Source organism: Capra hircus, chromosome 11 (genome assembly GCF_001704415.2).
Source record: "Capra hircus breed San Clemente chromosome 11, ASM170441v1, whole genome shotgun sequence".
NCBI classification, from domain to species: Eukaryota; Metazoa; Chordata; class Mammalia; order Artiodactyla; family Bovidae; genus Capra; species Capra hircus.
In genome coordinates this window covers 97,858,884-97,886,303 of record NC_030818.1, presented here as the reverse complement: position 1 = coordinate 97,886,303, position 27,420 = coordinate 97,858,884, and the positions used below count along the sequence as shown (strand labels likewise).

The window sequence follows — 27,420 nt, the reverse complement described above, 5'->3', positions numbered from 1 at the left end:
CTTGGGCTCCAAAATCACTGCAGATGGTGACTGCAGCCATAAAATTAAAACACGCTTACTTCTTGGAAGAAAAGCTATGGCAAACCGAGACATCATATTAAAAAGCAGTGACATCACTTTGCCAACAAAGGTCCATATAGTCAAAGCTATAGTTTTTCAGTAGTCATGTATGGATGTGAGAGTTGGACCATAAAGAAGTTTGAGCACCGAAGAACTGATGCCTTTGAATTGTAGTATTGAGGAAGACTTGAGAATCCTTTGGACTGCAAGGAGATCCAACCAGTCCACCCTAAAGGAAATCAATACTGAATACTCATTGGAAGGACTGATGTTGAAGCTGAAGCTCCAATACTTTGGCCACCTGATTTGAAGAGCCAGTCCATTAGAAAAGACCCTGATGCTGGGAAAGATGGAAGGCAGGAGGAGAAGGGGACAAGAGAGGATGAGATGGTTGGATGGCATCACTGATGCAATGGACATGAGTTTGAGCAAGCTCCAGGAGATGGTGAAGGACAGGGAAGCCTGTTGTTCTGCAGTCCACGGGGTCACAAAGAGTCAGACACGACTGACTGACTGAACAACAAGGCTAGCTACTCAGGCAGACGTCACTCCCACCCTCATGACCAAGAGAAAAAATGCCTAAAGCAGCCATGTGCTGTGCTGTGCTTAGTCACTCAGCCATGTCCGACTCTCTGTGACCCCATGGACTGCAGCCTGCCAGGCTCCTCTATAAGGATTCTCCAGGCAAGAATACTGGAGCAGGTTGCCATGCTCTCCTCCAGGGGATCTCTCCAACCCAGGTCTCCCTCATTGTGGGCGGATTCTTTACCAGCTGAGCCACCAGGGAAGCCCAAGAATACTGGAGTGGATAGCTTTATCCTTCTCCAGTGGATCTTCCTGACCCAGGAATCAAACTGGGGTCCCGTGCATTCCAGGTGGATTCTTTACCAGCTGAGCTATCAGGCAAGCCCAAAGCAGCCATACTCGAGTGAAAATTAATTTTAAAAAAAGAAAGAGAAAATGCCAAGGGAAGCACTAAAATCAGACAGACCAGGGAAACTCCAGGTTCAGCCATTTGTTAGCTGTGGACATCGAGCAAGTGTAAAATTTTTTAGGTTTCAGCCTTCTCATCTACAAAATTATAATACTCTAATGACCTGTTGTGAGGGTTAACGAGACAATATGCCTGGGAAGGTATCTGGCAGGTCCAAGGCACAGAACAAAAGGCATCACTGTGATGTCACCATAAAAAATATGTGATTCATACAGACAATGAAATAAGAAAATTGTAAAACTTCACTTCCACCAATCAAGATTTTTAACATAATATACAAATCCTATAAAAAATATATATTTAAAATACAGTTTAAAATAATCACTAAAATATTTAGGTATCAAACTCTACATGTATTTCAGCAGAAACTTCTAAACTTCCCTGACCCACAATAAACATGTGAATATGCTGTGGAGTAATGGCACCAATGTATAAGATCAAATTGCCAACATCCGCTGGATCATGGAAAAAGCAAGAGAGTTCCAGAAAAACATCTATTTCTGTTTTATTGACTATGCCAAAGCCTTTGACTGTGTGGATCACAATAAACTGTGGACAATTCTTCAAGAGATGGGAATACCAGACCACCTAACCTGCCTCTTGAGAAATCTGTATGCAGGTCAGGAAGCAACAGTTAGAACTGGACATGGAACAACAGACTGGTTCCAAATAGGAAAAGGAGTACGCCAAGGCTGTATATTGTCACCCTGCTTATTTAACTTCTATGCAGAGTACATCATGAGAAACGCTGGGCTGGAAGAAACACAAGCTGGAATCAAGATTGCCGGGAGAAATATCAACAACCTCAGATATGCAGATGACACCACCCTTACGGCAGAAAGTGAAGAGGAACTAAAAAGCCTGTTAATGAAAGTGAAAGAGGAGAGTGAAAAAGTTGGCTTAAAGCCCAACATTCAGAAAACGAAGATCATGGCATCTGGTCCCATCACTTCATGGGAAATAGATGAGGAAACAGTGGAAACAGCATCAGACTTTATTTTTGGGGGCTTCAAAATCACTGCAGATGGTGACTGCAGCCATGAAATTAAAAGACGCTTACTCCTTGGAAGAAAAGTTATGACCAACCTAGATAGTACATTCAAAAGCAGAGACATTACTTTGCCGACTAAGGTCCATCTAGTCAAGGCTATGGTTTTTCCTGTGGTCATGTATGGATGTGAGAGTTGGACTGTGAAGAAGGCTGAGCACCGAAGAATTGATGCTTTTGAACGGTGGTGTTGGAGAAGACTCTTGAGAGTCCCATGGACTGCAAGGAGATCCAACCAGTCCATTCTGAAGGAGATCAGCCCTGGGTGTTCTTTGGAAGGAATGATGCTAAAGCTGAAGCTCCAGTACTTTGGCCACCTCATGAGAAGAGTTGACTCATTGGAAAAGACTCTGATGCTGGGAGGGATTGGGGGCAGGAGAAGAAGGGGACGACAGAGGATAAGATGGCTGGATGGCATCACCGACTCGATGGACGTGAGTCTGAGTGAACTCCGGGAGCTGGTGATGGACAGGGAGGCCTGGCGTGCTGCGATTCATGGGGTCGCAAAGAGTCGGACACGACTGAGAGACTGAACTGCACTGAACTGAAATATTAATATAGAATTGAACAGAAGCAGCCTTATACCACTTCTAAAGAAAGAGACAGGGACCTCTGCTTATCCAGGAAGAGACGCATTAATGCTGAAGCACAAGGCAGAGGCCCCAGACAGTAAGATATCTCATGTCACAGCAGGGACACTGGGCTGTATTTCGAAGTTGCCATTACTTAACACTGTTCTGAGAACTGCCTTAGACAAGAAAACAAAACACGGTAAGAAGCACACAGAGTTATCTGCCTCCAGAAATCACGGGAATCAACTAGAAAACTAGTAGAAACATTAAAACCTTTAGGAAGGTTGTTGTCGTTTAGTCGCTAAGTCGTGTCCGACTTTTTGCAGCCCTATGAACTGTAGTCCACCACGCTCCTCTGTCCATGGGATTTCCCAGGCAAGAACACTGGTTGCCATCTCCTTCTCCAGGGGATGTTCCTGACCCAGGGACTGAAGCCAGGTGTCCTGCACTGGCAGGCGGACTCTCTACCACAGAGCCACCAGGGAGGTCACAGATACAAAGTAAGCACGTAGAAACCAAGAGGACCTTCACACGGCAACAACAGGCGGATGCTAGGAAGGCAGCCCCACTGCTTCCTAGCGCGCACGGGCTGGGACTCCGCGCCCTGTCAGTTCTGCTCCACCTGCTGCCGGCAATTCTGCTCTGAAGCAACCGCAAGTCTGTCCCTCTTTCCCCGACGGCACTTCAGACATCTGAGGACGGCAACCAAGACTCTCCAACGGTCTTGCTCTGGGCTGAAGATCCTCCCAGCTAAACAAGTGTATCTTCCCAGGGAGACTAAGTTAAGCCTCCACAAAACAGAAAGAAATGGTTCAACTACTTGAAAACAAGCCTTCCTGGTACTCTCAAGCTCCTTCTCTTAGGAAGACACATGCACACAGAAACTGTTGGCAACTAACCACAAAACTCTTTCATTAAAAAAATATATATATATTTGCTTGGCTGCGCCAGGTCTTATTTGCAGCATGCAGGTTCTTTAGTTACAGCATGTGGGATCTAGTTTCTGGACCAAAGATTGAACCCAGGCCCCCTGGGTTCATGAAGTCTTAACCACTGGACCATCAGGGAACTCCCCAAATCTCTCTAATCTTTTTGTCTTTGTGATGTTTTAAATAACATAGAAGCAGCACATTCTTGATGAAAAATTAACAACAGAGAGATGAATAGCTACAAAGTGACATTCTCCTCCCCACCCCTACTCCTGAGGGGAAACAAACATTCATGGTTTAGGGAATGCTCTTTCAGATCCTTTGCCAGGCACATCCAGGCAAGCGCAGGACTCTAACACATAAACCCATGGCTCCTTGGCACAGGCCTAGAAGGTAAAACAACTTTCAACGATTCTACTTCTTTGGTGGGTAAGAACACTTCTACTGGAAAGAATTTGAGAGACCATCTAAGGACAGAGTCTAGGTCCTCATTTTGGGATTGAGATGCTCCTATGAAACACAGCCATAGGGAGTGCCCAAGGCCACCAACTGGTCCTAGCGCACACGGGAAGCAGGTCTCTGGATCCCCATCCAAATGCTCTTCCCACTCCACATACTGTCTCTCAGGGGCCAGCATGGACTGGACTCCGCACTGGAACCCGGCATGCTTTTCTTTGTTATACTGCAGTGATCACCCTGACAAAGTAAAGCAAACCGATGCAGATGGGTTTTGGAGCCAGATGGTTAAGGTTCACATCCCTGCTGCTCCTCCATTTCCTAGACTTGGGACAAGTGACTGAATCTGTGTCAGTTTCCACATCTATAAAATGGGGATGACCACACACGCCTCACAGAGCTACTGTGAGGAGTCAATGATTTGATGTGTGTGAGGCACTTAGTTCAGTTTTAAAATGGTCCTCAGCACTGTCAGCTACCGCCAGTACCATCAGCATCTTTTAGAGGTATCTGATTCTCCTAATCAGGGAGAATCCAGTGATTTCTAATTGGTTTCTTATTGCTTCCCCGTGCAGTTTGTGACACGTCTTCCGTTCTCCAGTTTGCTTCTCTCCATTCAAAGACGATGGCTTATTGAACATTTCCGATGTGCCAGGCATCATTCCAGGCATTGGAAAAAACCATGATGAACAAGCTAAACAAGATTCCTTCCCGTAAGGTGCTTCCATCTGGTGTGGAGAGGAGAGACAGCCAATACACATAGGAGACAGGATCGTTCTAGAGAGTGGTGAGTGCTCAGGGGAAATTCTATCTTCTTATAGTTTTATTTACTTATTTGGCTGTGCCGGGGTCTTCATCGCTTTGCTTGGCCTTGCTCTAGTTGTGGTGAGTGGGGGCGACTCTTCGTTGCGGTGTGTGGGCTTCTCCTTGCGGGGGCTTCTCTTGCTGCGGAGAGGCCCTAGGCTCGCAGGCTTCAGGAGCTGCAGCTCATGGGCTCCGCTCATGGGCCTTGGTTGCTCTGCAGCGTGCGGAATCTTCCCAAACCAAGGATCGAACCCACTTTCCCCTGCACTGGCAGGCAGGTTCTTATCCACTTCACCAGGAGGGAAATCCAGGGAGGACATGTTAAAGGTTAAAGAACTAGAGCGTGATGAGGGTTGGGGAGAGAAGGTCCTCTGAGGGGGTGACGAGGAAAGGAGGGATCCACCTAGTGAAGATGTCAGGGGGAGAGTTCTCCAGGCACAGGAAGAGCAGGTGAGATGTCCTCAAGTCCAGGTCAAGGATGGGATGGACTAGGAACAGAGGGACTAGCAAGCTCGGTAGGGGAGAGAGTAGCCCAAGGTGGTTGAGAAGGCAGCAAGTGCTCGCAAGGATTCCACAAGTCACTCACGGTATCTGGCTTCTTACTCTAGGATTCACTTACTCCCTTTCAAACATGACGCCGCCCTCCCTCTCCCTGCACCCTCCCTCTGTCTGTCTCTGGTATCTGGCATAAAATAATGATTTAGCATATGCCTGCAGGGTGAATGAACCCCTGCAAATGGCACAGCAGAGCAGTGCTTGCTGGGAGTGAAGGAGCAGCTCTGTTCAAGGCTGAGGAAGGTGAGCGCCAGGGCCGCCACTCTCCTGACAGCTCCCCAACAGACGTTCTTTCCGGGGTAAAGAAAGTGTTTGAAAATGGCTTGTGATGATGGATGCACAATGGTGCAAATTTGCTAAAAGCCATTGAACTGTTCCTTTTAAGTGGGTGAATGGTATAGTATGTGAATTGTATCTCAAGAAAGCTATTTTTAAAAAATCATCAGAGGGACTTCCCTGGTGGTCCTGTGGTTAAGAATCCGCCTTCTGATGCAGGGAACGATGCAGGTTTGATCCCAGGCTGGAGAACTAAGATCCCACATGCTGCGAGGCAACTAAGCCTACTTGCCACAGCTACTGAGCCTGAGAGCTGCAAAGAAAGATCCCAAAAGTGCAACTAAGACCTAACACAGCCAAATAAATAAGTATTTCTTAAAAAGTCATCAGCAAATTTTAGAGGAAAACTTTAAACTCAAATAACAAACGCAGGTTTGCTTAATATGGAACTGTTCCATAGCATCTTCATCTGAAGACAGGTACCCTGGCATACTTCTGTAAGGCATGTTATCTAAAATTATAGCCTATTATAATTTGCATCTGAATTGTACTTTGCAGAAGCGAGAGAGACCAAAATAGAGACCTCAAATTGTCAGGCATGGGGCAAGAACTGGGTCCTGCTCCCTATTAACTCAGGGCATGCGTGCTAAGTTGCTTCAGTCGTGTCCAACTCTTTACGACCCTATGGACTGCAGCCTGCCAGGCTCCTCTGCCCATGGGATTCTCCAGGCAAGAATACTTGAGTGGATAGCCATGCCCTTCTCCAGGAGATCTTCCCAACCCAGGGATCGAACCCATGGCTCTTTTGTCTCGTGCACTGTCAGGCGGGTTCTTTACCACGGAGCCCCCTAGGAAGCCCCCCTATTAACTGCTGAATGACACCTGCTTGATCTGAGAATATTCCTGCTGAAGTCTGCTTTCTGGGTGGCAGGAAGGGGAGAGAAGGGAGGAGGCCCCAAGCATTAGAGGGGGTGGAGATGGGTGGACAAGGGTGTGGCTGCGTTGCTCTGGTGAGCACTAGGCCAGATGTTACAAAAGACGCACATGTTCAAAACTTGGGCCGCTGCCAGTATCTGAGGGGAGCGTGTGATGATAAATGCCTGCTTTCCGAGAAACCAAATCCTAACCTCACACCAGTAAAGATGCTGGACAGCGTTATAGGAATGACTGCTTTCTCTTTCATAGGAAATCCTCATTTTCTATCTCCCTCCCCACCCTCCTTTCATAAGGTTTAGAGTCAAACGGTCAAGGGGCTAGAAGGTTTCTAACACACAGCTTCATGGACCTTAGAATTTTGATTGGTAGAAAGAAAATCTCAAACTGGGGACAAAAGAGGCAGAGAATAGGAGTTTCCAGCCACACTGTAGATACCATGGTCACTTCCCCTTAGCTCCAACCAGAGCTAGTTTCTTCTTCCTAAGGTTGCCTGCACCATGGATAAAAGGAGCTGTGAAGTTACCAGATATACTCAGAAAAATCAAAGTGGGATTCCAAACAATTCATCTCATCTTCAAATCAATAGCTTAAGATAGTAAATACTATTTATTTATATTAATATGTTGAAACAAAAAGAACAAAAACAAAAAGAAAAATGGTGAAAGGGCAATTAATCTTCCAGGACAGAAAGCACTACTGTTTTCTCGTAAAGTATTGTTTTCTGTTTTATTTTTAAAGTATTTTTATTCTGACTGTACCGGCTCTTAGTTGTGGCGCTGGGGATCTAGTTTCCTGACCAGGGATGGAACCTGGGCCCCCTGCATTGGGAGCTCGGAGTCTTGGCCGCTGGACCACCGGGGAAGTCTCATAAGTAGTATAGAATAAGGCTGTTTTAAAAGAAAAGACTCAAGAATGAGGGCCAATTTTTGTACAAGATAGTGATAAGCATGAAATTGTTTGGGAAGGATTCTATATTTAAGAAAGAGAGAGAACGCACATTGCCCTCATGCGTTACCGACAGCAGCAGACCTCAAAGATTAATATTCCATTTCATCTGCCAGCCTGTATCTGTTCCTCTGTAAAACACCTTGTCCTCTATCTTTACAGACAGCAAGAATTCTTCCTTGAACTGCAGGGATAGAGAATAATAGATATTTACCTTGATCCTGCCAGGAACCCCAGATGCGGCTAGTATCTTAAATTGGTAGATATAGCATTTAATGGCTCCGAATCACATTTCTTGACTTAAATGGGAGTTACCCTAAAGACTCAAGGGTTAAGAAAAATATACTTTGGAAAAAAGGGGAGAAGAGTGTTTCTTGTCATCCCAGAAACTCAGAGCAGACAACAGTCTAGTGGTTCTCAATGTGGAGTGATTTGCCCCCCAGGGGACACCCAGCAACATCTGGAGGTGCTTTTGATCGTCATGATTGGAGGGTGCTGGGGTACTAGTGGGGCTTCCCAGGTGGTGCTGTGGCAAAGAATTTGCTTGCCAATGCAGGAGGCATGGGTTCGATCCCTGGTTTGGGAAGATTCCCTAGAGAAGGAAATGGAAACCGCTCCAGTATTCTTGCCTGGAGAGTCCCATGGACAGAGGAGCCTGGCGGGCTACAGTCCATGAGGTCACACAGAGTCAGACACGACCAACTGACTGAGCACGCACACCTATGGGCACTGAGTGGGGAGGGACCAGGAATGCTGCTAAACATCCCACACGCACATGCTCATACAGCCCAAGATGTCAATAGTACCGAAGCTGAGAAGCCCTGATCTAGTCCATTTTATAAAGACACAGAACCAGAGAGCAATCAAGTGACTTCTCCATGGCAGCGGTGGTAGAAATCATCTCACTTCCAAAGTCTGAGATTCTGACCGGCTCTAGGATTTAGCGTGTCACAGATCTTCAGGTCTCAGATATTTAAAAATGTGTAATCTCACAGAGCATGACAAGGCCACAAGTGCAGTGCTGCCAGTGGATAGGTGTCCAACGGACAGAAGACAAAAGCCTTGGGGGGAAGTTTCCGGAAGGCAGGAAGTGCTCCCCCCACCCACACCACCCAACACACACAAAGGTCTAGTTTTAAGAGGGCTGCTACCTTCTCCCAAATTCAGGGAGCTGCTTACAATACGATGCCAGGAGAAGAAAACATCCTGCTGGACCCGGGCTCGGGGTCACGCACAGGAAGAGGGTGGAGCCCGGAAGAGAAGAAACACTGGAAATCCAGAGGAGATGGCTGAGTTTGTGCAAAATCTTCACCAAACAAGCAGACTGGGTGATCTTCTCCAGTCAGTCTTCCACACTCTATAGAAAACAGAATCTGCTTCTTACGTTTTCAACTGTTTATTAGTTCTGCAATCCCATTTTTTTAAAAGTAGTTTTAAAAATTCATTTGCTTTTGGCTGTGTTGGGTCTTTGCTACTGCGTGCGGGCTTTTCTCTAGTTGCGGTCATCTGGGGCGACTCTGCAGTTGCGGTGCGCCGGCTTCTCTTGTTGCAGAGCCCGGGCTCTAGACGACAGACAATAGTTGCGGCGCTCAGGCCCAGCTGCTCCAAGGCATGCGGGATGTTCCCAGATCAGGGATCGAACCTGTGTCTCCTTCACTGGCAGGTGGATTCTTTACCACCAAGCCACCAAAGCACCTCCAAGCCCACTATTTTTTGTTTTATGTTTCCTTGGCCCGCTTTCCATTTCACTCTGCTGTTTCACATTACCTCCCATTTGAACTCCTGGTTCATTATTTTTATGTTTGAGGGTGATTTAAATTATTTTCCTCATACCTGTCTTCTTCCAGACTAAATTCTTTATCTGAGTGTTTATGCCACAATTATGTCATTTTTCCATATCAAATGTTTACAAAGTTCCTGTGTAGAGTTTTTTTTTTTCTTTTTTTGCTCAAATTGCCTAGATCAGAGGTAATTCTCTCTCGCTGTCTACTTGTACCAAAATGCACAGGTGGGCTATTTTTGCCCCCTCCTCATTTACCGAGGCATGATTTGAAGACTGCCTTCAGAATATAAGTTGTTTCCACACTGGGCCAATGCCCTTTGCCCAGTCTTCCACTAGGGGATCAGTAGGGGAGAGATGACTTGTGAAATTTGTCTCTCCAAACTGTAATTCAGCAAAATATTCTGAGCCAAAGACCACTCCATTGAGGGTGTATATTGGGGTCCAGGAGCGGATACCCAGTATCAGAAACAAAGACTTTACACTTCACTTGATTTCCTGCTTCACAGTGAACTAATGACTTAATTCAGCATGAAATTCCTGGATTTGGAATGTCCCAAATTTTTAAAAATTCATTTTTAATTGGAGGATAACAGCTTTACAATGTTTTGCTGGTTCCTATTAACAACGTGAATCAGCCATAAGTATACATATATCCCTCCCCTCTGAACATCCTTCCCATCCCCTCCCCCAGCCCACCCCTCAAGGCCATCACAGAGCACTGAGATGAGTCCTCCGTGTTATAAAGCTACCTCCCACTAGCTGGTTAACACAGGGTTAGCACAGGGTAGCAGTACAGACGTTTCAGTGCTACTCTCTCAACTCATCCCACCCTCTCCTTCCCCCACTGGGGCACGTGGGCCAAATTCAGCCTGCTGCTTCTTAGCTTAGACCTTAAGCTAATAATGGCCTTTACAGTTTTAAAGGGGTAGAGGGAAAAGCAGCAACAGCGGAGATCACAGGTGAGCCACAAAAACTGAAATATTTAAACACACAGCCCTTTGTGGAAAAAGCTTCCTGACCCTGGTCTTGCACAATGGATAAGAACAGACAAGTTTCAAGGCAAATTTCTATGAAAGCCCAGAATACCAGGACACAGTGAAAGATTCAGAGGCGACAATACGGGACATGTACGAAAGATCAGGAAGTCAATGATTCAAAGGCACCTTAAAGCAACAATGAAAACTAAGATGACAGTGGAGCCAAGTTTTCAAAAGTCTACAGGAAACAATTTCCAACGCAGAATTCTATGCTCCTCTGAACCATCAGATAAAATAAGTATTTTCACACATCAGATTAAAATAGGTATTTTCAGACATGCAAGGTGATGAATTCTTTCAACTTTTTTACAAATGTTTACCTTGATTTGTTGCTGAGAGATATATTCTCTGGGTATAAAATTCTAGATTAATATTTTGTATTTTTCAGTCCTTCAAAAATACTCCTCTGCTGTCTTCTAGCTTACGTTGATTCTGACGAGAAATGTGCTGCCATCTTTGTCGCGCTTCTGTACAAATGTGTCTTTGCTCTCTGGCTAATCATTTTATTATTATTACTACTGCTTTTAAGCAATTTGGTGTATGGTGTGCTGTGGTGTAGATTTCTTCATATTGCTTATGCCTGACATTCACTAAACCTCTTACATCTGAAAGTTCATAGCTCTCATCAAATTTGGAAATGTTCAGCTAACACTTCTTCAAAGATTATCTCTGATCCTCCCATTCTTTTCATCTTTATATGTATTAGACTCCTTCACACCATCTCCCATCTTGCTGACACTCTCTTGCTTTAATTCCCTTGATCTTTTCTATGTTTCCCTTTGAATATTTCCATTGAATGTTTCCATTGCTTTGACTTCAAGTACACTCATATTTTCTTCTGCAATGTCTAACCTGTAACCTTAACTTTTAACAAAAAGCATTTGTGTAGAGAGATAAAAACAAAGATGGAAAGAGGTTAACAGTTGTGAAATCTAGGTAGAAGGTAGATGGGTAATCATCATACTATTCTTTCAAATTTCCACTATGTTGGAAATTTTTCTTAATAAGGTATTGGAGTAGAGGAAAAATGAGGATTCCTCTCTATGAGAAACTGACCAGATCTTTAAGTCTCAGTGAAAGCTTGACGAAGCTTATTACTCTAACTAGATTCACGGGGTCGCAAACAGTCGGACACGACTGAGCGACTGAACTGAACTGACTGAGAGTTTCAAAGTTCCTTAAAAGGTAAGTAGGAAAAAGAGACAGAGACAACCCCATGATGCAATCAAAACATTTAAGCTCAATGTGATCCCCCCGGCAAGATTATGTGAGGTAAACCAAATTTGAAAACTCTCAGTGACCACCTGATTGCCTCATCTTAAAATCCTGAAGCACTTTTATTCAAAACATGGTGAGGTCTGTCGACTGAGTAATTTTAAGCGGTTTGTCTCACAGCAGTCTATTGTTGAAAGCCTATAGTGTGAAGCTCACGTGGAGCAGAGGGAGTCTCTTGTTCAGCACTGTTTTATTTTCTGAAAATCCCTAGCAACTAGTACCAACAATACCCATGTGTCCAGGGACCAGGGAAAGGCCTCTCTCCTTTGCCTCCTGGCTACACCAATGCTCAGGAAGATGGGTAAAAAAAATCCATGACAGAAGAGGGTCAATAAGCTTTCTTCACCCTGTCACTCCCAGAGTAGGCGCTCTGAAGACCATCTAAGCTTAAAGGGTCTCCCTTCCGCCATCAGCTGACAAACAGAAGTGGCTTTGTTCCTACTGCCATTAAGGAAGTCCATGAGGATCATCTGAGACTAGAATAGAATCAGCTGGAAAGTCCTGAGCTCCCTCTAAGCACGGTATAAGCAACCTTCCTGCCCTCACTATTGTAACACTCCTAGTAGCTTATCCCTGTCATTGTGAATCTATGCTGGCACAGAACATGAAAATAATACTGTCTTTCCTCAACAGCCACAGATAAGGAAGACCTGCCAATGTCATTCATCAAGCAGACTAGGACAACTCGACTTCCTGCTCTAGATGAGTCTGGACCAGATGCTCCTACGATTTCTTCCCAGAGCCAACACTCCATGATTTGATGGCATCTTGACACAGCATAGCACACAAATCCTCAGAGCCTTGCATTACAACTGGCTACAATCATTTCCTCTTTCCTCCACAAAACAATCCTGAATAATGAGGTTCAGACAGCCAGGGAATGACTTTAAGACACAGGGGAAACACCACAGTGAGAAGAAGTTCTGAAAAGTTTCCAGCTGCCAAGCCCCTCAGCCTGGAGAGTGGAGACTCATCACTGAATGAAGCCTCAGGCTTGCTCTGGGATGATCTGAGTGTGGGCCCGGGAAGACACCAAATCGGAGACACGGTTTGGCTAGCCTCCCTTCCCACCTGACTCTCAAGCCCCGCTGGCTACTCTTCTTGTGCCTGGGTGTAAATGTCGGAATCCCCTGGGATGGGGAGTGGGGGAACCCAGGCCCCCTTGTCACCCTGCACCCTTTCCTCTGTGATCTGACCCACCCCTATAGCTTCCAACAGCTGAGGACGCCCCAGCCCCAGTGTCTGGCCCAGACCTCCTACAACCCCTGCCCTTAATGACAGTCCATAGGGTCCAGAAACACAACATCTACGAAAGGGAACCTTTCCCAGCAAACCCGTTTCTTCTCCTTCATTCATCTCAGTGAACCGCATGGTCTACCATGGGCTGCAGAAGCCAGAAAATTGGGAATCTTCCCCAACGCCATCTCCTCACCCTCTGCATCCGATCGATCACCATAACCTGACGTTTCTACCTCCGAAGACACCTTCAGGTCCCTTTACTTCTCTCCACCTGCCACTACTGCTCCAGCCCTGGCAGCGATCCCCACTCCCACCATCACCACCATAGCTCCTAACCCAACCCTCCGTCCAGCCTCCACACAGCGACTCGAGGTTTCTCCCCAGCCGAAAGCCTTCAGCGGCTTCCCAGCGCTCCTGGAATAGGGATATAGGTCCTTCATAAGGACAGAAAGCCCTGAGCACCTCTCCAACTCCTGTCTGCATAGTCCCTCAGCTCCAGCCAGGCTGAACCTTTCTCATATTCTTGCCAAACCTGGACACTTCTCTATGTGACTTTACTCTCTCCCAGACCCCATCAATATCACCCTCCTCCTGGCCAGCTCCCCTCACCTCCTCCAGGTCTCCCTCGGCCTCCCTCCCTCCCCTGGCCTCTCTGGGGGCTCCATCATGTGCTGTACATCATCACACCACAGTACCCCCTCTTAAGGCATTTACCGGATGTATTGCCACAGCCTGTGTGAATCTCACTAGGACCAGGTCTCCTCATACACCATCACCTCTGCTGCCCTCAACACAGCTTCTGGCACATAGGAGAGAGTGCAGAAATATTGGTTAAATGGACAAAAACATTTGGTCCCAGAGGCCTCAGAAACACGATGAAATGGAAACAAGCCATGACATATGGTCCTGGGTTTCTCTGACATCTCAGCAGTCCTCCGAACAGCAGTCCTCCGAACAAGGACTGACTGCTGGAGACTCTGATTCAAACCAATTTTTTTTCTAAAGACTTTTTTTTTTTTTTTTTTTTGATATTTGGTTGCACTGGGTCTTCATTGCTACACGGACTTCTCATTGCGGAGGCTTCTCTTGTTGTGGAGCACAGGCTCTAGGGCCAGCAGACTGCAGCAGAACGCCTCGGTATTTGTGGCTCATGTGCTCCAGAGCACAGGCTCAGCAGCTGTGGTGTTACAGGCTTAGCTGCTCTGCGGCCTGTAGGATATTCTCAGATCAGGGATCGAACCTGTGTCCCCTGCATTGGCAGGTGGATTCTTACCCACTGTACCACCAGAGAAGCCCTCCAATGATTTCTTAAAATTTTGTTTGTTTTCCCATCTCTATAAACTTGTTTGTTCCTAAGAAGAAAATAAGCTTTCCTAGTATGGTAATTACTTAGTATCTCATTCACTTCCTACCAGTTCAGCTCTTAGGCCAAATCATTAGCAGACATTTAAAGTGAAATGTCAATGGCCTGTGAGAAACAGAAGGAAAGGAATTCTGGAGATCTGCTCTGTGACAGCATGTAATTTGAGCCATTAGTAGTTCTTACTCTGCCCCAGAGACATATATTAAGATCAGATCAGTGTATCTCAGAAGCAATTGTTTCAACCAACACAAACTTTCCCAAAGAGCACTGAGTGGGCAACGACTAGCTGTTACCTGGCAATTATCAGACCCTGTGCCTATCAAAACTATAAGAGATGTGCCTCCTTGACTCTGCTAAGGTTTTATTCATAACCTTGAGCAGACAAGCTTATCTCAGTAATTATAACTGTAAAATAATAACAACCCCCTACAGAGACTCATTGTTTTCTGAGCAATTGTTTGTATTATTATTTAATGCAGGCTTAAAAGAATTCTGTGATGCTGGGATTAGAATTTCCAATTGACAAAGAGGTTAAATAACATGTCCAGGTTACCCAGTCACTAGGGGTTGGAACTGGGGCTGTCAGCTAGATGTTCTGTCTGACCAGAACTCTTTCCACTCCACGACACCACTTTCATTGATTAAAAAAAATTTTTTTTAATTAAAAAAAAAAAAACCCTGGTGACAATAAGCAAGTAAAACTCATACTTGCTGAAATTCAAATGAAGTCTTGATGACTTCCTTGGTGGTCCGGTGGTTAAGAATCTGCCTTCCAATGCAGGGAATGTGGGTTTGATCCCTGGTTGGGGAACTAAGATCCCATATGCCAAGGGGCAACTAAGCTACAAGCTACAACTACAGACACCCACATGCGGCAAGGACAGCCTGTGCGCTGCAAGGAAGACCCAGCACAGCCAAAAAAAAAAAGATGAAAAAAAAAAAGAAGAAGAAGTCTTGGCTATCTCACCCTAACTTTAGTTCCAGCAACAGCCCTGCTCAGAAGCAATTGACTGGAGCAATCAAATCAGAGGATGGCCCTGGGGGTTGTATGAGCACTTCTCATAGAGGCGAGCCACAGGACTAAGGTTCACGATTTATGGCTGTTGAGTTGCCAGTGATAACTGTAAGATTTGGCCTGACTACTCCACTAAAGAAAAGATTCTTCATTAGCAGCCAAATACCTGTTTGTCTAAGAGGTGCTGTGTGCCAAGAACGCCAGAGGGAAAATCTTTTAGTGCACATTCAAAAAGCCCTTTTTGGCTTTTGTGGCAGATATGCTCTCTTACATCTGATGGGTAACACATGGATGATCCCTGAGTCCCAAACCACTTCTTATGGAAATTTTACCCCAGATTAAACTACTTATCACCCTATCACAAGAGTAACAGCTAGTCCACAACTAAGAATACTGCATGTTAAGAGACTTGGGAGGGGTTATAGGGAGGGAGCCTATGGGATTCAGTCAAAGCTGTACTCAAATGAAGACTAATATCCTTAGATGCTTTTATTAGAAAAAATAACCAAGTGTTTGATTCAAGAAATTAGAATAAGAACACATACACACAGACACACACCACAGAAGGAAGAAACAGATTTTTCAAAAAGACAAAACAGACAAATCTCCTTCCATGAAAATACTACTACTAACAGGGTAGAATGAGAAAAGATCATAACTACTGATACAGAAGATATTATTTAAATTATACAAATCTAGTTCAATGTTAATAAGTTTGAGAATTTTAGGTTGAAAGGCCTATTTTTATAAGAAAATAGAAATTGCCAAAATTGATTCAATTGATACAGAATAAATAAATAGTAATCAAATACATTTAAAAGACTGGCAAATATTTATCCTCTTCCCTCTAAAAAGCAGCAAATTCAAAAATGTTTATGGATAAATCATTCCTAACATTCAGGGAAAGGAATGTCCATATTATTTGATCTATTCTGGAACACACAAAAAAGATAAGAAACTTCCCAATTCAATACATTGAAGGAGTGAGAAATTCTGATGCAGAAGATCTGAAAAAGATGAAAGACAGAGAAAGAGACACAGACAGAGAGGGAGAGAGAGAGGAATCACATATATATAATATATATTATATATATATAATATACATATAAAATACATAGTATTTAGTTGTTCATTCCAAATATTTATTGAGTGTCCACTATGGGCCAGCACTGTTTTAGATGCTGGGGCTATATTAATGAACAAAACAAGTCTATGCTCTCATAGAACTTACATTGGGCTCGTGGAGGCCAGGATAAGCAGACAAATAAAACAGTAAGTGTGAAATGTCAGATTTGACAATTCAGCATGGTGAGGGGGATGAAAATTATATAAATTTCAGTTTTATATAATCAGAGAAGAGCTCACTGGTGAGGTAGCCTTTGACCAGGGACCTAATTAAGGGAACAAGCACGCAGATACGTGAAAGAACATTTTAGACACAGATAACAACAAATGCAAAGCCCTGAGATGGTAACATACCTGGAATGATCAAAGAGCAGCAAGAAGGCTCCAATACTAATGAATATAAATGCAAAAATATTAAGCAGAATTTAATAAGCAAAATAATAAGCAGAATAAATTCTGCATCAGAATTTCTCACTCCTGAAAAATAGTGCGTGTCTATCAAGAAAGTTTATTTCAGAATATAAGGATTGCTCAATATTATAATTAATTATATTACATTACTAGATTAAATGAGAATAACTATATGGTCATTTCAAAAGAAACTAAACCAGTAGTTAATCCTAATTTTAAAAACAAAACAAATTTGGGGATGGGTAGGAGAGAAGGAGGGGAAATATATGTATTCTTATGGCTGATTCACAATGTTATGTAGCAGAAACCAGCACAACATTGTAAAGCAATTATACTTCAATTAAAAATAAATTTTAAAAAACGAACAAAATGAAACAAAAACTCAAAATAAGCTGGAACTGAAAGGAAGTAAGTTGGATATCACTTCCTTATGGAAACTTTCTCTAACCTCCGTACGCTTACATCAGACTAATGTCTTGTATCATTGTAATTCTTATGACAATTGTTAACTAACAAATTACTTGTATTAACTGTAAGACTACCATATTAGAATCCTTTTTAAAAGTGAGGCATTTCAAAACTATGACACTTTTAATTAATAAACTCGGAATGAAGATTCAATTGGAGCATTCAACAATTTTTAAAATTTAAATGAACTGTCTGAATGGGCACAGGATGATAGTTGTAACAAGAATAAGTCATTTCTACTAAAACTAAACAGAAAAATAAAGAAGGTAGAAGATTAAAGAAACAGGCAAACTGGTCAGATTGAAGTGTATACTTATTCATCGAGGCTTTCCACCCTTACATTTAAAAAGTAGAGTAAAAACAGTAATTTCAAATGAAAATAACATGTGGGTTAAAATGCAAATTGAACAATCTAATTTAAAAATGGGCCAAGTGTTTGTGTAGACACCTCTCCAAAGAAGATATACACGGTCAATGAAAGTGAAAGTGTTAGTCACTGAGTTGTGTCTGACTCTTTTGGATACCAAGGACTGTAGCCTACCAGGCTCCTCTGTCCACGGAATTCTCCAGGCAAGAATACTGGAGTGGGTAGCCATTCCCTTCTGCAGGGGATCTTCCCAATCCAGGGATGGAACTTAGGTCTCCCGCATTGCAGGCGGATTCTTTACCATCTGAGCCACCAGGGAAGCCCTAAATTGTCAACAAGTATCTGAAAAAATGTTCAGAATCACTAGCCATTCAGTTCAGTTCAGTCGCTCAGTCGTGTGCTACTCTGTGACCCCATGAATCTCAGCAAACCAGGCCTCCCTGTCCATCAGCAGCTCCCGGAGTTCACCCAAACTCATGTCCATCGAGTCGGTGATGCCATCCAGCCATCTCATCCTCTGTCGTCCCCTTCTCCTCCTGCCCCCAATCCCTCCCAGCAGCAGAGTCTTTTCCAATGAGTCAACTCTTCATGTGAGGTGGCCAAAGTACTGGAGTTTCAGCCTCAGCATCAGTCCTTCCAATGAACATCCAGGACTGGTCTCCTTCAGAATGGACTGGTTGGATCTCCTTGCAGTCCAAGGGACTCTCAAGAGTCTTCTCCAACACCACAGTTCAAAAGCATCAATTCTTCGGCACTCAGCCTTCTTCACAGTCCAACTCCCACATCCATACATGACCACTGGAAAAACCATAGCTTTGACTAGCTGGACCTTGGTTGGCAAAGTAATATCTCTGCTTTTGAATATGCTATCTAGGTTGGTCATAACTTTCCTTCCAAGGAGTAAGCGTCTTTTAATCTCATGGATGCAATCACCATCTGCAGTGATTTGGGAGCCCCAAAAGAGAAAGTCTGACACTGTTTCCACTGTTTCCTCATCTATTTCCCATGAAGTGATGGGACCAGATGCCATAATCTTCGTTTTCTGAATGTTGAGCTTTAAGCCAACTTTTTCACTCTCTTCTTTCACTTTCATCAGGAGGCTTTTTAGTTCCTCTTCACTTTCTGCCATAAGGGTGGTGTCATCTGCATATCTGAGGTTATTGATATTTCTCCCAGCAATCTTGATTCCAGCTTGTGCTTCTTCCAGCCCAGCGTTTCTCATGATGTACTCTGCATAGAAGTTAAATAAGCAGGGTGACAAGATACAGCCTTGACGTACTCCTTTTCCTATTTGGAACCAGTCTGTTGCTCCATGTCCAGTTCTAACTGTTGCTTCCTGACCTGTACATAGGTTTCTCAAGTGGCAGGTCAGGTGGTCTGGTATTCCCATCTCTTGAAGAATTGTCCACAGTTTATTGTGATCCACACAGTCAAAGGCTTTGGCATAGTCAATAAAGCAGAAATAGATGTTTTTCTGGAACTCTCTTGCTTTTTCCATGATCCAGCAGATGTCGGCAACTTGATCTCTGGTTCCTCTGCCTTTTCTAAAACCAGCTTGAACATCAGGGAGTTCACGGTTCATGTATTGCTGAAGCCTGGCTTGGAGAATTTTGAGCATTACTTGACTAGCATGTGAGATGAGTGCAACTGTGGGGTAGTTTGAGCATTCTTTGGCATTGCCTTTTGAAATGCAAATCAAAACCACAATGGGACACCACTTCAAGACAACTAGGATGACTATAATAAAAAAGACAGATAATAACATGTGCTAAGATATTATGAAATAGGAACCCTTATACACTGGTAGTGGTGCAGTCACTTTGGAAAACAGTTTAGCAGGGCCTCAAAAAGTTAGTTACATTTCCCAGCAATTCTGTTCCTAGGTATCTACCTAGGAACTGAAAACATATTTCAAAAATAATAAATATAGCATAAATTTTTAAAATCCATGAATATAGTATATCTTTTCATCTATTTAAGCTTTGATATCTTTCATCAGTGTTTGTAGCTTTCAGCATGCAGATGTGGAACACATTCTTTTCAATTTACACCCAAGTATTTCATGTTTTTTGTTCTACTCTAAATGATACTAATTTAGATTTCAATTCCTAATTGTTCATTGCTAGTATATAGACATACAATATATTTTTGTAAATTGACTTTGTATTCTGCAACTGTGCTAAACTATCTGCAATTCTGCTTACCATACTGTTGCTCCCTTATTTGTGAAGCTAATAATTTTTATTTTCACTCTGAAATATAGAAAAGAAACTAAGATACTAAAAGTAAATTTAAAAAAAATAAAAAATAAAAGTAAATTTAAAATGTCAATTCTCAAAGTGATCTACAGATTCAAGACAATTCCAAACAGAATGCCAGAGGAATTTTTTAAATAGAAATCAACAAGCTCATTCTAAAATTTATATGGAAAAGCAAATGAACTAAAAGAACAAAACCAATTTTAAAAAAGAAAAACAAAGCTGGAGGACTCACAATCTCTGGTTTCCAGTCTTACTTTAAAGCTACAGTAATTGAGTCATAGTGGGTTAGTGAAAGCATACATAAAGATCAAGGAAACAGAACAAGAAGTCCAAAAATAGACCCACCCAAAGATGGTCAATTGATTCTCAACAAAGAACAAAGACAATTCAATAAAGAAAAAGGATAGTCCTTTCAACAAATGGTGCTGGAACAACTGGACACTCACAGACAAAAATATTTACATGTACACAAAAATGAAAACCAAAAACATTTACATATACACAAAAATGAACTTTGATCATGATTCACAATATATAAGATTAACTCAAAATAGATCAAAGACTAAAATATAAAGCCTACAACTATAAAACATCCACAGGAAAACAGAAAAAAAAAACAGGAAATCTTTGTGAATTTGGATTATGTAAAGATTTCTTAGATAGGATACCAAAAGTACAATTCATAAAAGAAAAAATGGATAAACTGGACTTCATAAAAATTTAGAATTTCTTCTATTTGAAAAATACTGTTAATAGAATGAAAAGACATGTCACAAACTGTGAGGAAATATTTGTAATTCATGTATCTAACAAAGACAGATACCCAGAATACATAGAAAACCTCTCAAAAAATCAATAGTAAGAAAACAGATAACCCAGTTAAAAATATGCAAAAATTTAGATGTTCCACCAAAGAAGATACAGATGGCAAATAAATACAAGAAAAAATGCTTAACACCATTAGTCATTAGAAAAATGACAACTAAAATCATGCGATACAACTAACTAGGAAAAGGGCTAGAATTTTTTAAACTGACAATACCAAGGACTAACAAGGATGCTGGTAAAAACTGTAAAATGGTTATGCCACTCTGGAAAATAATTTGACAGTTTCTTGTAAGGTTAAATACACACTTACCACACAACCTATTAATCCCACTCCTAAGTGTGTGCGTGTGTGTATATATATATATATCCAAGTGATATGTTCACACAACACCTGTGAATGCTTCTAGAAACATTATAGAAGTATTTGCAATTGCCCCAGAGCTGGAATAATTCAAATGTCCTTAAGCTGAAGAATGGAGAAACAAATTGTTGCATATTCACACAACAGACAAGCAACCAGCAATGAGAAGGGGCAAACTACGGATACATGCAATATGGATGATTCTCAAATGCGCTATGGTAAGTTAAAGAAGGCACATTCAAAAAGCTTTGCAGGGTATGACTCCACTGTTAACGACATTCAGTGCTCACCAGGGGCTGCGGGTGGTAGCACAAGGGAATTCAGGGAGTGATGACCTGCTCTGTATTTTGATTACTGTGGTGGTCATATGATGGCAGGTAAATCTGAAATTTGAAGAACTGTTCACTAAGAAGGGTAAATTTTACCTGGGCCAATTATTTTTTGTTGTTGTTTAGCTGTTAAGTCATGCCCAGCTCTTTTACAACCCCATGAACTGTAGCCTGCCAGGTTCCTCTGTCCATGGGATTTCCCAGGCAAAAATATTGGGGTAGGTTGCCATTTCCTTCTCCAGGGTATCAGGGCTGGAACCCATATCTCCTGCTTGGCAGGTGGGTTCTTTTACTACTGAGCCACCAGGGAAGACCTATGCAAATTATACCTTAAAATGGAAAAAATATGACATATATTTAATATATTTCAAGTATGTGATCTAAGCTTTTTTTTTAAAAAAAAAAGTATAAGAATGAATGAAAATTGCTTCAATCTAGGTGTTTTCTCAACTTCTGACACATCCTATGACTCATGGCCCCATCTGAAAAAGGTAGCATTTTACGTACCCACAATCTCCTCCAAAACTGAAACTACATTCTCTTCCCAAAGAATGTGATTCTTATAAACTAACGTGGGGACAAACTGCTAATAGTTAGGAAACAAGAAAAGCAATACATTTTGTAATTCTTGAATCTTTGAAACACTCTGACAAAACTTCAGGGAACAAGAGTAAAATTTGGATTTGTAAATTACAGCATGGATTGACATAACTGAAACATCATCCATTAACATGAAGTAGACAGAGAATGCCTGGCGGGGCAGTGGGTGGTGGGCGGGTGGGTAGAGAATGAAATTCTCCTTTCTCTTGCAATCTCTTTACAAAGTAGAGAGCAGAAAAAACAAAACCCTACATTTATAGACAGAAATTAAAGGGGAAAAAGTAAAGAAATGAGCAGAATGGGAAACAGAAGTTGCATGTGGTTACTAATCATCCATATGTTCTTCAGGTCTATTCTTCCATTTTCCAGCTCATCTGCACTTCACTCAGGAATTTTACCCAAGACTTCACTTTCTCCCCCAAAACTGTGGCCCCACAGGATACAGGCAGCCTATCTCTTCTTGAAATCCTCTAACATTTGTACTGACACTCTTGTGGATCTTGTCATAATGATAAGATTGACTAAAAGAACTGTTTCATTGTTCAGTCGCTAAGCTGTGTCCGACTCTTTGCGACCCCCATGGACTGCATACAGCACACCAGGCTCCTCTGTCCTCCACAATCTCCCCAAGTTTGCTCAAACTCATGTACATTGAGTCGATGATGCCATCCTACCATCTCATCCTCTGTCATCCCCTTCTCCTCCTGCCCTCAAATTTTCCCAGCATCAGGGTCTTTTCCAACGAGTCAGCTGTTCACATCAGGTGGCCAAAGTATTGGAGCTTCAGCATCAGCCCTTCCAATGAAGTTTCATGGATGATTTCCTTTAGGATTGGCTGGTTTGGTCTCCTTGCTGTCCAAGGGACTCTCAAGAGTATTCTCCAGCACCACAGTTCAAAAGCATCAAAAACTGTATTAGATGCTATGCCAGCACTATTTCTTGTAAAACTCATAGAACCACAGAAGGTAGGTGCTATTATTACCCATTTTATAGATGGAGAAACTGAGGCACAAAAGGATTCCATTATTTGCCAAAACCACACAGCTAAGTAGTAGACCAGAATTTTATTCCAGGTGGTCCAAATCCAGAGTTTTGTCTCTGAATTATTATACATAAAGATTCATCCAACATTTATAAGGATGAAGTACTAATTGTCACACTAAAGACAGATTTAAGAATAAGAGGAGATCCTATTCTTCCCTCAAAGAGCTTCTGGTCTAGTTGGGTGAGACCACAAAGAAGCACGATAACTGGTTATACCCTAAGTGTATCAGCAGAGTGACATGAAAGGGGGCACAGGATTGTCTGTGTCTGTCACAACAGTGTGAAATGGTCCCATATTTGAGTGTCCCTGTATTCCCTCATAATTGCTACCAGGCTCTGAACAGATCTCTGTTGAATGAACAGCTAACACTGACCCATATCCTCTACTTCTGCTGTACCTGTACCTATTGTCACCCACTGAGCATGGGTCTTTATCTAATATATTCATCCCTGTTCAGCTCAGTTCAGTCGCTCAGTCCTGTCCAGCTCTGTCCGACTCCATGGACTGCAGTACGCCAGGCCTCCCTGTCCATCACCAACTCCTGGAGCTTACTCAAACTCATGTACATTGAAAGATATGACAAGAAAGATAGGACAGGAAGCCACAAGCTACATTTACCTTGCTCTCGAACATATCCTTAAAAACACTGATTCATTCCGTGAATATCTATTGACAGCCAACTATGACCAGCCACCGACAGTTTTTGGTATGGGATACAGGGATGAATCATGTAGTCATGTATGGATGTGAGAGCTGGACTATAAAGAAAGCTGAGTGCCCAAGAATTGATGCTTTTGAATTGTGGAGAAGACTCTTAAGAGTCCTTTGGACTGCAAGGAGATCCAACCAGTCCATCCTAAAGGAAATCAGTCCTGAATATTCATTGGAAGGAGTGATGATGAAGCTGAAGCTCCAATACTTTGGTCACCTGATGTGAAGAACTGACTCATTTGAAAAAACCCTGATGCTGGGCAAGATTGAAGGCAGGAGAAGGGGACAACAGAGCATGAGATGATTGGATGGCATCACCAACTCAATGGGCATGAGTTTGAGTAAACTCCCGGAGCTGGTGATGGACAGGGAGGCCTGGCGTGCTGCGATTCATGGGGTCGCAAAGAGTCAGACACGACTGAGTGACTGAACTGAACTGAACAGGGATGAACATATTAGATAAAGACCCATGCTCTCCCAGAAGCAACATTCAAGGGGATGAAACAATCAAACAAGTACCAAAAGCAAAAAACAACCCAAAAAACTAATTTTAAGTGTAATGAAAAAAATAAAATCAGGGAGTATGATAAACAGTGACTACGAGGTGTTAATTTTTAGACTAGGAAGACCAGGTTGTGAAGGTGACGTTTAAACTGGGATGTTGGTTAAAAAAAATCTTTGCTTTATTTTTTTAGAGGAAAAAAAGCAAAGCTAGAAACCCCTTCCAAAATTAGGAGTCAAAGTTAACAGAATTCTTTATGTCACTGACAAAGAATTGCAAAAATATTTCTTCCAAAATTTTTACCTAACTCAATTGTTATAGAAATGCTGTTTACACATTCACCAATTTCATGTAAAATTAGCCTTTTTTTTTTGTAAACAGTGGCTTTATTTCAGAAAATAAATTCTGACCATATGACATATTGGTGGTTTTTTTTTTTTTTTTTTTTTTCTGATACTTGTTTCTAAAAAAGGCCATTGCAGGGCGGGGGGCGGGTAGGTCTACCTGCATGAAGAAGCGTCACAGTAAAAGGCTACAAAAATGTGATGTCCAGAACACTTGCTTCCAGGACTTTGTTTTAAAAGCACCTTATTCGAATATAACATTTGAAGGAATGTAACATTCAACATAACATTCCATATTTCACAACCCTTTAGAAAGCGTATTGGAAGGAAATGGTATACCTAGAAAAATGAAGAAAGTTATTATTATTATTTTTAACTAATGTTGCAAGGAAATGGACAGCAGGTTTTAGGAAATTAATTAACGCTGATTTTGGCAAGTCATTTAACTGCTCTGAGCCTCCATTTCTTTCCCACGGGTAAAACGAGGGTATTGACATTAGAAGATCCCTAGGGGTCCTTCCAGTCCTAAACGCTTTGATTGGCCTTTAAAATAGAAAGTACGTGATTTGGAACATTTACCGCATGGGGTAGGCAGGTGTTGTCGTGAACACTTTTTTAAAAAACTTGCTCATTTGGGTTTCAGTGTTTATAACAACTTTCTCCTGGAGTAATAGGTCAGAGAAGGTTGTATAACCGGGAATATTTTGTATATATCAACGAAGAGAGTGAATAAGAAAAAACAGTGACGCCCAAAAGGACCGTCACAGTCAAAAATCTCATCTGACAGCCAGAAAGAGACAGAGGAATTGCTCTAATTGGAGAGAATCGTTGGAAAGGAAACTGTCATTTCCACCATTTTCTTTCTATTTCCTTTCTTATCCTCTCCCGCAGAGAAAAGTCCACTTTTAATTCTCTCTCGATTCCAAAAAAGACGGCAAAACCCACAGCAATCCTCTCCCGTTTTCTGTTAAAGATAACGGCCAAAATATTCAAGAGGCACTATTTGCCTGCACAAGATCGCCAAGCTTACTTAGCACCAGAGACGCCGTTTTCCAAATATGACCACCGTCAGCCCTTACTCCGCTGCAGCCCCACAATCTCCATCATCCATTTTTTAAAAATCCATTTACGTCAAGCCTTTCATCCAAATCACGAACAACTATTTCCTCCCTGTAACAGGGGTTTGCGCGGCCCGAAAGCAAGCCCCGGCTGAGTCCTGCGAACAGGGAGTCCGTAGACTGCGGTGCTGGGCAGGGCAACTTCTCCCGCGCACCCTAGAGCTCTCCCAGTCTCCCGGGTGATTGAAGACGGTACAGGACCCTGAGAAGACCCCGCCCTCGAAGCCAAGACCCCGGCTCGGGAGGAGGAGCCGGGTGGCCTCGGCCCCGGCAGAGCCAAGCCTTTGGAAACAAACAGGCTTCTCTCCCGCTGCAAGGAGTTGGCCCCTGGGCGGGCGAGCGGCGCGCCTGAGCGCCGCGGCGCGCGGAGCCGGCGCTCCCAGGTGGGTCTCTGAGGCGGGGGACCGCGGCTCCGGCTCCAGGGGAGGGATCTAGGGGGAAGCGGGCAGGAGGACGCAGGCCGAGATCTGGCACGTCACGACTCCACGGAGGAGGGTGGGAAAGAGGGAGGGACTGGGGATGGAAAGAGGAGTGGAATAGAGGAGCTTGGGGGAATAAAGAAGGCGAGAGGAAGAGAGGGGGAAATGGGGAGAAGGCACTCGGGGTGAAGGAGGGGGATAGAGGAGAGGGTAACAGGCCGCAGGGGGGTAAAGGCGAGGTGAAGGGGGAGACGTGGAGCGATGGGAGTGGAGGGAGATGCAGGTGAAGACCCAAGAGAGGGATGTGGACAAGAGGGGAGGGGTGCGACGAGGGGTCAGGGATGCGGCGAAGGCGCGGGGGAAGGAGGAGGAATGCGGGAAGAGCAGAGCGGGGGAAGAAGGGACGAGGGCCGCAGGAGGCCGGGAGGGACTTCCCTCCGAAGAAGGCGGCGCCGGGATAACGGGACCCTCCCAACCCGGCAGCCTCAGGCCGAGCGAGGAGCGAGAGGCCAGCGCGGAGGCGGCGAGGGGGGCGCGCTGCGGGCAGGTACCGAGCCGTAGCCGCCGCCTGCGGGGAGGAAACCCGACTCCACTTACTCTCTCCGACCACCGCCTTGAGGCCGATGGGGGCCATCGCGCCGCGCGAGTCTCTGGGCTCCTGGCCTCCTCACGCGACGCCCGCAGACACCGCCGCCTCCCCGGGTCGTCGGCGCGCTCGGCTGGATGCCGCCCGCCGCCCCTGCAGCCGCGGCTCGAGAACGACTGACGCGCGGGCGCGGCGCGGGGGTGCGGCGCAATCCAAGCCAGAGCGAGGCTGGCGACCCGCCGGCGCGCGCTCGGAGGCCGGCCCGGCGGGAGGGGCGGGGTCTCGCGCCAGCCGTCGGCGTCACCCGCGCACCTCCGCCAATCGCACTGCGGCCCGGAGGCTCGGCCCCGCCCCCCGAGATGCGGCTGGACGCGAGGCGGTCCCTGGCTGGCGAGAAAGCCGCGCCCTCCCCCTCACCTCACGCGCCGCGCGCGCGGCCTGGCCGTCGCGCGCTCCCGGCGCGCTGAGTCCTAAGGTCCTCTCCGCAGCCTCCGCACCAGAATCCCCGGGCTCCTGGGAGCTTTCCATCACCGCCCCCCCTTCACTCCCCCTCGCCCACAAAAGGAACTCGGAAGCTAGATCTCTTATTAGTAGTACCTACTCCCCAAGACAACGTAACGTGAGCTTTATTGACACCATCTCTATTTCTTTGGGTTCC

The 27,420-nt window shown here is 44.0% G+C and overlaps 1 protein-coding gene across 2 annotated transcripts in view; it reads right to left on the bottom strand.

The window, feature by feature from the left end:
- Positions 1-26,998, bottom strand: part of STXBP1 (syntaxin binding protein 1) — a 69,646-nt gene extending 42,648 nt beyond the window's left edge. For both annotated transcript variants that reach the window (XM_018055812.1, XM_018055814.1), the window contains exon 1: positions 26,774-26,998. In XM_018055812.1, the coding sequence (XP_017911301.1) occupies positions 26,774-26,810 (37 nt within the window). In that variant the 5' untranslated portion in view covers positions 26,811-26,998. The remainder of the gene's footprint in view (positions 1-26,773) is intronic.